At 34.0% G+C, this 14,087-nt stretch overlaps 1 protein-coding gene across 2 annotated transcripts; it reads right to left on the bottom strand.

Moving 5' to 3' along the window:
- Positions 1 to 1,684: 1,684 nt before the first annotated feature.
- LOC149541722 (small ribosomal subunit protein eS17-like) lies at positions 1,685 to 13,855 on the bottom strand. Of its 2 annotated transcripts, XM_089796844.1 has the most exons (7): positions 13,815 to 13,855; positions 8,444 to 8,472; positions 8,223 to 8,301; positions 7,957 to 8,118; positions 7,698 to 7,823; positions 2,134 to 2,202; positions 1,685 to 1,986 (listed from the first exon to the last, which is right to left on the bottom strand). In XM_089796844.1, the coding sequence occupies exons 3-7, from the start codon at positions 8,223 to 8,225 to the stop codon at positions 1,909 to 1,911; spliced, it is 438 nt and encodes a 145-aa protein (XP_089652970.1). In that variant the 5' UTR covers positions 8,226 to 8,301; positions 8,444 to 8,472; positions 13,815 to 13,855; the 3' UTR covers positions 1,685 to 1,908. The 2 variants fall into 2 exon arrangements, with proteins under 2 accessions (XP_089652970.1, XP_089652969.1); XM_089796843.1 differs by lacking the exon at positions 8,444 to 8,472.
- Between the last annotated feature and the right edge of the window lie 232 nt (positions 13,856 to 14,087).

Raw genomic sequence — 14,087 nt, 5'->3', positions numbered from 1 at the left:
TCATTAACATCATTTCAATTATCAGTAAGGCGCTCTTCAATTTTATATTTGGTTTCAATCTAGTTTTTTTTATTAAAATAAAAAAATCTAATTTACAAAAATTATAAGATATTGAATATATATTATTACATACATATTTTTAAAATATTATGATGTATAACAATAGTAGATGTTTACAAGTTTTAATTTTATTATAACTGTCTTATAAATGTAATTTAAATTAAATTCATTTTTGTATATATGATATATTTTTTATTTTCTATAAAATTTAATAATTGTATTTTAATAATATAATATTATTTTTATAATAATTGTATGTTGATGTACATTTATGCAAACTTTTCTATATAATGTCATTTCTTTATGGAAAATAAATTTGAATTGTCTTGAATATTAGAAAGTTTCATTTGTATTCTTATTTTAAAGAAAAATAATTCATTATTTTACAATTTACATTAATCATTCATTTTTTTTCAAAACTAAGAATTCAAATGTTATTTTAATGTGTTTATAGAAGATCAGTTTTATTTAATAAAAATATTTTGCATATAGTTTTTTTTGCATGTATTTATAAGAGGGTACAAAATTTATTTCTATTTCTATTTTTTAATCTTTATTAATTTCTATAACTACTTTATTTATAAAAAATAATAAATATATAATTTATAATTGAAGTAAAAAGTTAAAAATATAGTTAGACATTTCTATATATAAATGTCATATACTTCATGGAAGATATTTCTAATTAAAAAAAAAAAATTGAACATAACAAATAAATAAATAATATAATTTCTAAAAGTTGGCTATCATTTTAAAAATATATTAATATTTGTGTTGTATTATATATAAAAATTGACAGTATAGATTTTGTATATTACAAGAAAGTGAAGTTTTGACAAGGTATTATAAGTAAAACATCTCCAGATCCAGTTATAGGTAATGTTAGTTAATCTTATGATTGTCTGCTGTCCGCACGCCTTTGGTTGCTGTTAAGGTAACACAAACAAAGCCAGACCAAATATAAAGTTTCGTTAGATTTTCGTGTTGAAAAATGGTGCTTTTTATGTATCAAGATTTCTTCCCTTTCTATTTAAACTTTCAATTCCTATCCTTTAAAAACTCCTTCCTATGTAAACTTCAAAAATCTTCTACTTGAAATCCCCGTGTTTAAACTTTTAATTCCTCTCCTTAACAGGAACTATATATAAAGGAAGAATCAAACAATAGCAACCTTCCATGAAATGTGGAACTGAAGCACCATGACTTGTTTTCCCTTTATATTTGAACATTCAATTCCTCTCCTTAGAAAAAACAGTATTTAAACTTCTAATTCTTCGCATTAGAAATTAAAGAAAAGGAAGTCTCGTGCAGCAGTGTCATATTTAAACACTCATCGTTCACTCTGTTCAGACTTTGGGTAAGACCCTCTACGTATTCAACTGTTGTCAACCTGAAACTCTGTAAATATCCATCTGCTTGGGCTTGCGCAATATCCCTCTCTAATTTAGAGCGGGAAGAATAGCAACTCTGGTAAAAAAAAATTGTTTTGTTTCGCAACTACCTCTTTCGTACATTTAATCTTTACTCCTCCCCCATTAAAGCAAAATTATGCATGTTATGAATATAAAGGAAATCGATCCAAGTATAAAATCACTGAGCCTGGGCATTAAATATTCAGCCCTCGTTAAAATAAAGGCTAATAGCCAAATATCATTTAAATAACTCAAGATATAATTTTATGAAAAATGACGTTCCCGATCTCAATGCCTCAAAACTCTGCACAAACATTAAAAATAACTAGTAAAAGTATCCCACCTAGACAACCCCCAAAGGAGTCTGCCCAACATAAGATTACACCAACCCACATAGGTATCCACCTGCAAGATATTATAAAGCTCAAGTCGTTTCTTAAAGTCTCCTGCCCGGAGCACCTCCTGCCTGAAAACCACCTGGCCTGAAACCACCACCACCAACTGGGGGATCCGCCTGAATAAAGTTCATAAAATTAGTTGACAAGATTATAACAGAACATCCATGCTAGTGAGCTCATATTAGTTGAAAACAAACACCACTCAATGCAGTTTAATCAAAGGGAATGGACAAATCTACAAAATTTGAAATAGAAAGGCACACCTGTTTCACGACTCCCGGTAAATCAGACATACCCAATGAAGCAAGCATGTCAATAGTTTCTTTATCAACCTGCATGAAATATATGCATGCAAACAAATTACATGTTATATACATGATTGTTTTTATTTCACGAAAATTAGTATTTTAAGTGTGATACCAAAGGTAAATGGAAATGCTGCAGGAAAAGCTGAAATTCTTTTAAAATATATATATTATACATGTGATATACGTGATTGTTTTTATTTCACGAAAATTAGTATTTTAAGCGTGATACCAAAGGTAAATGGAAATGCCGCAGGAAAAGCTGAAATTCTTTAAAAATATATATATACAAAACAAACTGATATAAATGTAAAATCAGAATGGATCTGTGCAATCATATAGGTCAAATAATATGTCAATGTGATAATTTTTCAAGTTACCAAGACAAAAAGTTCCTCGTAAGCAAAAATAGGCCTCACCGGATCTCTAGCTACAGACTTCCATACAATTCTCTAAATGCAGTGTACAGTGCTACAGAACAAAGCAATTGAATGGAAAAGCATCCTTTTAATAACTATCATATTTTTTATAGCAGCAAACCAAAAGTATAAAGATTTCTTGAAAAAAAATAACATAAATCAGGTTTTTGAAAGAAAAAAGGAAAAACATTAAAAATTTGTCATAAAAAAAATTAGAGAACAAATGATATAGAGCATACACCCATGAATTGTAGAAAATATATTCTGATTGCTATATTCATATTTCTGATTACATGAGCTATATTCAATTGAAATTTTTAAGAGGGCAGTCATCGAATAGTTGCCATCGGATCAAATATTAACCACGTATATGAATTATGAAGTAACTGATATCAAAACTTACCACTTTCTAAGAGAGCTGTCACCAAATAGTTGTTCAAGTCTGAGATCAAATTTAAGTAAAGTAGATGAGATCACAACATATCAGACTGATCTTGTGACTGTTAGGAATTTAATAAAGTGGATACCATTTTTAAGTGATCCATAATTTTCATTGGGATTGAGGCAAGGATTATGTGCAGAGTTCACTGTTTGAGAAAGCTCGTCAAATCATGTTAAACAATTGCAATGCTTTATATTCTACAATAGCAATTTAACAAAAAATATGATTAGCTTAAAGTAAAATATGTCAAGCCAATGGTTTTGGCAAATACCTAACTTGCAGCTACAATTTCGGGGAGAGAAAAATGTTAGTAATAAAATTATGCACCTTACTATAAAATATAAATCACAAATATCAATATATATACACACATTAAATTTAAATTATTCATTGAAAACTCAACATTATTAATATTTTATAATTTTATTATATAACTATTTATAATTATAAAGTCCCTCTAATAAAACTATTAATTAATAATTAAATAGTCTGCCATTAATGGGCTTTCTTGGGCTCATCCAACATCTAAGGTACAAGAATATGCAGAGAAATGCTCCAGAAGAAAGATGGATCAAAGCCAGTTTTGATGAGGCATCTAAAGGCAATCCAGGGCCACCAGGTGCAGGACGTGTAATATGCGACTGGAAGTGCATCATTTTGTGTATTAGGAGATTTTTGTTTCATTTTGATAATTTTAGGTAAATCTGGGCTACACGTGAATTTTGTAATGACTGGCTTTTTTTCGTATAGCAATAGCATAGCATACAATGTCATCAGATTTTGTGTAGCAGTCACAAGGTTTGGATGCAAAATGCGTATCTCTGTGGTTAAAGCCACAACATTGAGAAGTGTGTAAAGCTTTTTGAGAATCAACACAAATCCAAATATTTCACCAATCAAAAAATACATTAACAGTCAATAACTTTAAATGTTGAAACTACTTTGTAGTCTAGACTCTATAATATTAATTATAATTTATACACTATAGGGGTTCACTCCTTCCCTGTCTATAATATTGCATTACTATTATAATATTAAAAATATGCCTGTTCACATCAGAATCCATTAGGCAAAGCCTGCAAAAAGCGCACAGGTCATATCCAAGCTGTGCAATTTAGAGCAGATCTATCAATTGCTGGGCACTATTCTCACATGCCCCCATAATCTAGGATATGCTTGAAGCCTATTAAAAACAGCAGATGCAAAATGCATATCTCTGTGGTTAAAGCCACAACAATGAGAAGTGTGTAAAGCTTTCTGAGAATTAAAAAAAATACAAATATTTCACCAACCAAAAAATACATTTGCAGTCAATAACTTTAAATGTCAAAACTACTTTATAGTTTATAATATTAATTATAATTTATAAACTACAGGAGTTCACTCCTTCCCTGTCCAAAATAGTGCATAACTAAAATAATACGACAATTAGTGTATAATATTAAGAATATGTCCATTGGGCAAAGCATGCAAAAAGCTCAGGTCATATCCAAGCTGCAATTTAGCGCAGATTTATCAATTGCTTGGCCACTATTCTCACATGCCCCAACAATTTAGGATGCTGGAAGCCTTTTAAAAATGGCCAACAGCCACCATTACTCCTCCCACTCCTCTGTTTAGGGTTTTCCCATTGACTTTGATTCTTACCTGGAATTTATCCTTTTTCAAAGTAATTCAGCAATTTTCTCCCATTTTTTCCCATTTTTTGTATCTAACATGATGTTAATGCACTTTAAATGCAAGAAATCAATAAAAACGGCCAACAGTCACCATTACTCCTCCCACTCCTCTATTTAGAGTTTTCCCATTGACTTTGATTCTAACCTGGAATTTATCCTTTTCCTAAGTAATTCAGCAATTTCAGGAATTTTTCTAGTGTTTAGCAAGTTTCTGAACAATTTTCTTACATTTTTTCCCATTTTTTGTATCTAACATGATGTTAATGCACTTTAAATGCAAGAAATCAATAAAAATGGCCAGCAGTCGCCATTACTCCTCCCATTCCTCTGTTTAGGGTTTTCCCATTGACTTCGATTCTAACCTGGAATTTATCCTTTTTCTAAGTAATTCAGCAATTTCAGGAGTTTTTCTAGTGTTTAGCAAGTTTCTGAACAATTTTCTCACATTTCTTCCCATTTCTTGTATCTAACATGATGTTAATGCACTTTAAATGCAAGAAATCAATAAAAATTGGGTCAACAACTTTTCCACATATCAAGATTTTTAGCACTAGGATCATGACTGACCGGGTATAACCTTGAATTTTTGCAGAGTAATGCTTCTTAGTGTTGACAATGCCTTCAGCTCTTGAATACATCCATGTGTTAGAATCATTTCCAGATGACAACAAAATCCAACTATTTCTGGTCATCCGAAAACAATTCTGATTTATTTCTTGGAGAAACATCCAAAGCAATTAACTAAAGCTAACTGAAAATTTAAGCTAAGGCGACAACTAGAATTATACAGCAGCGATTTTCTTTTCTGCAATCATATACTCCAGATACTTTAGCAGTGCAGACTTCTGAAAATAAGGATACTAGGCTTGCCAATTCAATTCTTGTTACCTGCTTCTTCTACAATGCAAAAGGAAAAATTCCAATCACTTTAAAGTGGTAGCTTGAATTCAAGCATAGCAGATAGCCAGAATTGTACAGCAATAATTTGCTTTTTTATTTTGCTTCATGTCCTCAATAGTTGCACACAAATAAACTTTTGAGTTGACCTTGAAAATGATGATAATTGGCCAGCTCATATGATTTATGTTACCCACTCCTATGATGCAAACAGAGAGTGCCCATAGAACTCACCTACCCTTTGTTGAATGCCCCCGACTCAGTAAGTGAATCAAAGAAAGCTTCAAAATAATTGCTCATGTTCACAGATGGACTACACAACTAGAGGTAACATCGCATGCATTGTGAACTTATATCATATTTCAGGTTTAACGCAAATTTCATCTCTTACAAACCAGCTCTGGTACTTCAAGCTAAGCTTTTGCTATGCCTGAGTATTTAATCCAATATGGTAAACAACAAATAAAAGTTTGATTGATGCTAATTACGCAACCAACCACAGCCAAGTTATCTGGCTTCGTGAGTTTTAACAACTTTACTGGCACCAAAAACTCGCTGACTTTTTTGCAAGCAAAACTTTGTCATGTTTTTGCCAAAAGTTCTGTAAGTTTTAGTTTAAAACTTGGCCATAGTTTTATACCATTTGGTTCCTCAAAGATGACATTAATTGGCATTTTCAAAATTCAGATTTGGAAATTTTTGTGTTTGTTTCAAAATTGGCAAAGTGGAATTAGCATACCGGACTTCCAATTTTGCCTCAAAACCAGGTTTTCCAACTTCCTACTAGCAAGGAGGAATTGAAAATCAAAACCTGATTATGTTTTTTAAGGAGTGTAAAAACAATAGATTTGACTACTTTTTGAAATTTGCCTTCAATTCCAAGCTTACACATAAAAATGTGTCTTCACATGCATCTTCCGAGTGAAACAAACGGTTCAAGTAAAATCTCAAAAATCGGAATGAAGATTTGCAAAGCCTTGATTTGGCTAAACCAAGGTTTGTAGAAATCTGGGTTTTTTAAATTCCACAAACCAAACGGACCCGTTTGTTTCACTCGGAAGATGCATGTGAAGACACATTTTTATGCGTAAACTTGGAGTTGATGGCAAATTTCAAAAAGTAGTCCAATCTATTGTTTTTACACTCCTTAAAAAACATAACCAGGTTTTGATTTTCAATTCCTACTAGAGTTGGAAAACATGGTTTTGAGGCAAAATTGGAAGTCTGGTATGCTAATTCCATTTTGCCAATTTTGAAACAAACAGAAAAAATTTCAAATCCAAATTTTGAAAAAGCCAATTCCTGTCATCTTCCAGGAACCAAACGGACAAAGGCAAAAAACAGCCCAAATTAATTTCCTTTTTAATTTCTTAACTTGTGTTTTGCGAAGGGGGGGAAATTAGTCTTCTCAACAATTTACAAACTGATTTTTATCGATTTGAAGCGGATTTGAGGTGCTTTTTGAAAAGGATAACATCAATGATTTGTAGAGGCAGGCTATAGAGGAGGGGAATGGATTTGGTTTCATACTAGATGACATTGAATTGAATGAGTAGTTAATGCTAGTGCTAGGAGAAGCTAGAGGCAGAGCTACATCTAGGATGGATGACAGGCCACAGACTAAGTCAGACATACCGAGCGAGGAGGCACAGTCATGCTAGTGCAGACTTCTAGAACTATATCATCTAGTTCTACCTCTCCCTTAGTTTTTGCTAAAGATGGGAGTTTTACATAAATTATTTACTATTTTGCTGCCAGCCATCAGCAGTCCTCGCAAGAATGTAACTTTGTACACGCTTTATGTTTAAATATAGTAGACTAAGTTTGTTTCTTTTGTGTTCTCATTTATTGACTCACTGGATGCATCTTCTCATTGAATTTTGCAAAAAACAAGCGTTTATAATTAATTTCAGCATTTATTCAAGTATCTGATTTTATTTTTTTTAAATGGACAAGTTTTTCCCAAATTTTATTTTTAAGCCTTGGTCAGTTTTTGGCTTTGGCGAGTTTTCCAACTGTGCAACTAACCATTTGCAGTTTCCAAGCAGTACAATTGCATGCCAAATGACGATAAAAAGAATGTACCTCAATCACATCTGTCTTGATAGCAGACTCTTCAGGGACAAAATCCATGCGCCTTTCACGTTCCTCCTCTTGAAGTTTTAGTGAAATTCCTCTGACTGGACCTCTTTGAATGCGCTTCATCAAATGCTGACGTATGAACAAGAAACCACATAAATCAGAATAAATACATCTATATTTGCAAACACAGTCGTGCACGTACAGCTAAAAACATGAATGATTTAAAATATGTGGAGCGAGAGAGCAAGATAAAACAACATACTGTTGAAAATCCAGCAATCTTATTCCTCAAACGCTTGGAGGGAATAATGGCAACTTCTTCAACAATCTTCTTGTTCGTATGAAAGTCAAGTGTCATTCGGGAATAGTACCTCTCTATCACCTGACGAGAGGATTTTTTGACAGTCTTTGTTCTAACACGTCCCTGAAAATGCCATCATAATACAGACATCAGTTATCATGGCTAAGTCATTCACTCTTGCCACAGTTTTGGCTTCAAAGGCAGCACAGAGGTAATTGATGCATTACCATTTTGATGTGAAGTAATGTAGTTGTCCTGCTTCAAACTACTTTTAAAGCTCTCCCTCCACAGTTTGCAGACACTACTCTGCAAGTTTCCAACAAATGACAAATGTTAATCAATTGCAATCAAAACAAAAGACGAGAAAAAGGAAAGAATGCAATAATACACCAAGCAGTTAAATCCTAAACAGTTATCACATAATTTGAGACAATGCAGAAAACACCACCTTCTTGCTAGCTACATGGTAAGTAGCCCCTACAGCAAAATACAAGAAAGAAAGATAAACCACAATCTCAGAAGCAATTACTAGTATCAAATAAAAACAAACCTTCATGGCAGAATATACCAATATAAAAGTTAAAACTGTTAAGATTGCACAAAACAACATGAAGAAAGGAATCTTCAAAGGCGAAAATGGATTTTAACCAGTACACAAGTTCCTTATAAGATACATTTATTTTCATTTTAAAATTGAAATTGCAACAGTCAGGCCCTGGCAATTAAAAGAAAAATTCAAAAGGAACCTAACAAGGATCCAAATTAGTATCAAATACTTGCAAAGGATTATTTATCAAGTATGCTTTTATTTGACAGCCTAGTTACAGACAGCTTCAACATGCATGACATAAATTAGGAACAAATATGATATTCACGGGCCTTCTTGTGGAAGATACATCAGAAATTCATATGGCAAAAAGCTTTTGACAGAGGAGAGGTTCATGTCAGGCTTTAATTCATACATCAATACCAACTTCAAGTATGAACTGGCAGAAGAGGTTTCTGTATTAATTGCTAAAAGCTCTCCCCATTCAGGATAAACACTCAAATCTGGATATGCTACAATAATAGAAACAAATTTGCTATAGCTTAAGTTGTTGATATAGGTTCCCTAGCATGGTAACATATGTTTTCTTCCCCACATTTAGTGCAACTGGGTTTGGAGATTATATATAGATACTAAACACTAAATGAACATATCATAATATAGACTTATAATTCATTAAATAAAAATACACAAATTAGATACTACCTAATGATTCACTATTGCATACATGAAGAGTCCAGGCAATTCCAGCTCACAAACTAATGTGAAATATCTGCTTAAATAGAACACCATATCACACCTATGTTGCCGGATTCGTCCCCTGCTGCCCGGATTCGGATTCGGGTCCGGGTCCCCACGGGTCCGGATTCGTCCCTGGGTTCACTGCGGGTCCGGGCAGGGTCCTTAGTTTTGACTGTGGATTCGTCCGGGTCCTTGCTGGAGTGAACCCAGATGAACCCACAGCGAACCCAGGGCTAAAACAACTTTAAAGGGTGTGTGTTTTTATTGCTTTCTTATGTAACTCTCAAAGGAACTTAATAAAAAACATTTCACTCATCTAATCCCTTATGTCAAGGAGGAGGACCATGATATAGCAGCATATGGGTCTAGTGGAACCAGTTTGGGTTCCAATGATGAAGATCTAGATATAGTTGCAGTTGGGGATGAAGCCATTGATCCCTCATTTTATGATGATCCATTTGACCCTTGAAGGGCATTTGATACTATGATTATTGATAAACTACTAAACATTTGTCATCTATCATCGTGTTTCAAACTTTATTATTTGATGAGCTAGTCTTTGCTTTGCAATTTAATAATTCAATGTATTATTTGATGAACTAGTCTATGTTTTGCAATTTAGTAATTCAATGTATAATTTTCTTTACAATCATGAAGATAGATTAATGAGCGAGTATTTAATGTTTTTAGATTCAGGTAAAAGCAGGTTTTGAAGGGACCCAAAACCCTTTGGCATTTGGCATTGATCAATGATCAAGCAACAATTGTTCATATTGTGAAATAACTTTGTTTTGCAACTATGCACTATGCATGTTTCTCTTTTGTGTGTGTGTCTATATATATATATATATATATACTGACGAACCCACCCACGAACCCAAATGGGGAAAAAAAAATTTGCCCAAACCCACGAACCCAAACCCGAATCAGCAACTTAGTATCATACACATCAAATGATTCTTAATACAAATGCAGAAGATTCTAGAAACAGTTTCTTTGCATTGGGCCCTAACAATGACTGTAATTGACAGGTCAACTGCACTCTCTCAACCTACCAAAGCTGGATAATCAGCCCCGTAAGAAGTCAGAAGAAAGAAGTGTGAAAGAATTGAGACATTCAAAGGAATGCACAGGAACAGTCCATAACTCCAGTAAATCCCATTCCACACCATTCAGACATAAAAAGTGTTTCTAGCTCAAGGCTTGCCCACTCCCCACTGTTTCTAAACTTTTATGAAAATATTAAACAAACATCTGAGATCCCACGGTAATATGGCACCCAACAGCTAAAGATAATAGTCAAATGAAGCAGACACATTTTTACAGGAATGCCTGGTATTATTTTATGCATGCCCCATGCCAAAGAACCTAACACGCATGTCAGAGACATAAACACAAATGAACTCAGAGCATCTGGGATGCACCTTGCACATGCCAAAGACTTCCAAAAACCTGATCCATAACTTGAATGAATATACCCAAATCTGTTTAGCCCAGGTACTGCCCTGGATGCTGGTGGATCTGGTAACTTAGGTTACAAGTTATAATGCCAGCTTCATCCTACTTATAAACTAAATAGTCCAATATATTGTTTGGAGTTTGGACGACATAAAAATCTTGCATATTATACAGAGGTAGAACAGCTTATTCCTACTTGCAGTCCTTTTCCTGGGTTCAAAAAAAATATTTACATCAATATTTAGATATTTAATTATTGTGTGTTCATTTTAAGAATTATAAGCAGATATTTAAATGCCTGCATACAACAGAAAAACAATGAGATTTTCCACACTTTTCAAATTGTTATACACTTATCTCAAGAGATATCATAAGTAGCATAAATGGCAGTATATTTCTTTATTTAAAAATTATTAGAATTTATAAATTAGAATATCATTGGGCCCTTATTTAAAAACATTCATTGCAACAATAATCATGTTACACCTTCCCAATTTAACAAGACTCATGATATGTCTGGTAGTAATTTCAGGAACTACACTTTAACATTGGCTATGGGATCATGCTGAATGAAACACAATGATATGAATTTAATTACAAGCAAGAAACCAAGTGGCCTACGAGGCAGCACATGTTACAGTTGCCTTTGTAAGCTAGTGGGCATTTGCATAGATATCCTCCAACAAATAACAAGCTTAGTTACTGACTTGGATGTGAACGCAAGAATCAGGTGGGCAGAGATGCAAAAAAATTGGGGGAATACAGATGCGGATGAATATATATATATATATATATATATATATATATATATAGGCATTTGCATGGATGTCCTCCAACAAATAACAAGCTTGGTTACTGATTTGGATGTGAACGCAAGAATCAGGTGGGTGGATATGCCAGAAAAATTGGGGGATACAGATGCGCATGGATGCATGCATATATATATATATATGCACACACACACATATACATATATATACACACATACATATATACGCACATATATATGATTCAGGATTAATATGATTTCACAAATTTCGAGCTCCTGAAGTGAACTTTTTTAAAGAGTCTGGCAGCTACATGAACTGTATAGGGCAAGTGGTTGCCAGTATATATATATAGTCTGGCAGCTACATGAACTGTATCGGACAAGTGGATGCCAGTATATGTATATATATATATGATTCAGGATTAATATTATTTCACAAATTTTGAGCTCCTGAAGTGTGAACTTTTCTAAAGAGTCTGGCAGCTACATGAACTGTATCAGACAAGTGGTTGCCAGTATGTTGTATACTACTACTAAAGCTACTTGAAGGATAACCTGCTTATTGACAAATTGATGCAGTGAGAAGATACTTATGGTCAAATTGTAGCTGGGAAGTTGTAGAAATCCAGACAATATGGAAACTTATGACCAAACTGTAGCTGGGCGGATTGTCCAATATGGATAATCCATATGGAATGCCTACATGCAAATGAATTGGCGTTTGTACAACTAACAACATCAATGAGAATGGTGATCTGTGAGCACCTTACAAGACAATACTGTAGATGACTTGCCAGCACATTCATGTTATGGATAGAGTTGCACAAAACAAATGGTATACAAGGCTGAATTATGCAAAAAAATGACCTCTTTAGGCATCTTTTTTGCATCCTAGGCGCAGAGGCTTCCAAAAGCTCCTAGGTGCCCTGTGCGTGCCATCCACATGCATCCTCTAGGCATCCAGAAGGCTGTGGATGTCTCCCCCACAGTTTCGGATGCCTGGAGGTCACATTGGGATGGCACCCACACAGCTTCCATCCGGATCGACATCTAGACATATCCATTTCCACTTCCAGAGGCAGCAAGCTCACATCAGCTACTAAGATAACAAGTAATGAGAACTACACTGGAACGAGGCACAGAAGACTTGATGGAGTTATGGCCCGCTCTACACCTTTATTTTTCCATGAATTGTCTTTTTCATATATAAAGAGATGCCAAAAAATGCCAAACGGTCCGTGATGAATTAAACAAACTGAGCTGAGTTTATTTAGCTTTTTTTCCCCCTTTTACTATGTACTTCAATCAATGGGCCACAAATTTGCCAAAGTGAATCATTAGTATGCTTTATACAGCTTCCCTTATACTCTATTTACTTCAACCATCTGATCTCAAGCTTGATAAGGTGTGGCGGTAATAGACTCACTCAAAGAAGCTAACCCGGGTTCATATCCACGAAGACACAGCAACATGGCTTATAAATACATGGGATTAATTATTTAGCGGCCCGGTGCTCAAATTTTTTAAAATGTTTTCGACGCCTCTCCTACTCAACCGAAATTTAACCCAAAAAACAAATGAGAGAGCGAAACTAATTAAGGTTCGAAGAGTGCATTACGGAAGCAGACACTATGGAGGCCTAAAACATCTAACTTTGTATCCCTGGGGCTAATGCCAAGCTACTTTTCTAATTTTCCCATCCAAGACGGACTAGAAAATCTATCGAAATAAGAAATCGTATTTAAAAATCAAATTAACAACTTCATATATGTCAAAAATTATAGAAAAAAACAGGTTCTCGTGTGTGATTGGGGAGTAAAGCAATCCTACTATGTTTTACTGTTTACACAATCAAATTAAAAAATTAAACCACAAAATGCACGAACACACGTTATTGCCTTGCTTAGCTTAGACCCAGATCTGATAGACTTTATCCAGCAAAGAAAAAGCTCTATAGGCTACATTTATTTTCTATGATATATATGCGCATCAATACAGGCCATCCATACAATGGAGTAACAGAAGAAGAAAACAAATCTACAATGGCCATCTGAGTCTTACATCATTACGAGAACAAATCGAAGAAAACTTGAACTTTTTTAATTTGTTCTTAAACAGGAAACAAAAACTTAAGCATGTCTCTAATAGAAAAACGCTACGTGGAATCATCCGGAGAAACTTTAAAAAATTTATTTGTATTAATGTAATAACTATAAATTCTTTCAATGATCTGAGAAGGCCCGTCTAGTACCTGTGAATCTCTAGCAGCGCAAAAAAATAGAAAAGAAAAGTAGACGAATTTACCTGAAGCAGACGCAAAACCCTGCAAACTCGACCCCGCCAATAACATCTCTAATCGATCAACTTAGAATTTGTATTGGATAAAATGATCCAAAACGCTGCCCTAGATCGGACGGCTCCTATCATCCTCATCGAACGGTCCGATTTACGCAACGTGTCCCGTTTTTCTAATTGACTATATTTTGAGGTTCGGAATTATTTCGAGATTTACTGACTCATATTTCTAATTGTTAATCATCCACTCCTTTCTCAACCATTTTCCCCCGTCAATTCCTC

The sequence above is a fragment of the Cupressus sempervirens genome, chromosome 8 (assembly GCF_028749045.1).
Source record: "Cupressus sempervirens isolate cs-2001-9-10 chromosome 8, ASM2874904v1, whole genome shotgun sequence".
Classification (NCBI taxonomy): Eukaryota; Viridiplantae; Streptophyta; class Pinopsida; order Cupressales; family Cupressaceae; genus Cupressus; species Cupressus sempervirens.
This window is presented reverse-complemented; position numbering and strand designations above follow the sequence as displayed.

What these genes read in the sequence shown, in the direction of transcription:
- LOC149541722 (XM_089796844.1), bottom strand. An exon ending in AGATTGCTGGATTTTCAACA is followed by an intron (nt 7,824 to 7,956) that starts GTATGTTGTTTT and finishes TTCATACGTCAG; the next exon opens with CATTTGATGAAGCGCATTCA. An exon ending in TCAAGACAGATGTGATTGAG is followed by an intron (nt 2,203 to 7,697) that starts GTACATTCTTTT and finishes TATTTCATGCAG; the next exon opens with GTTGATAAAGAAACTATTGA.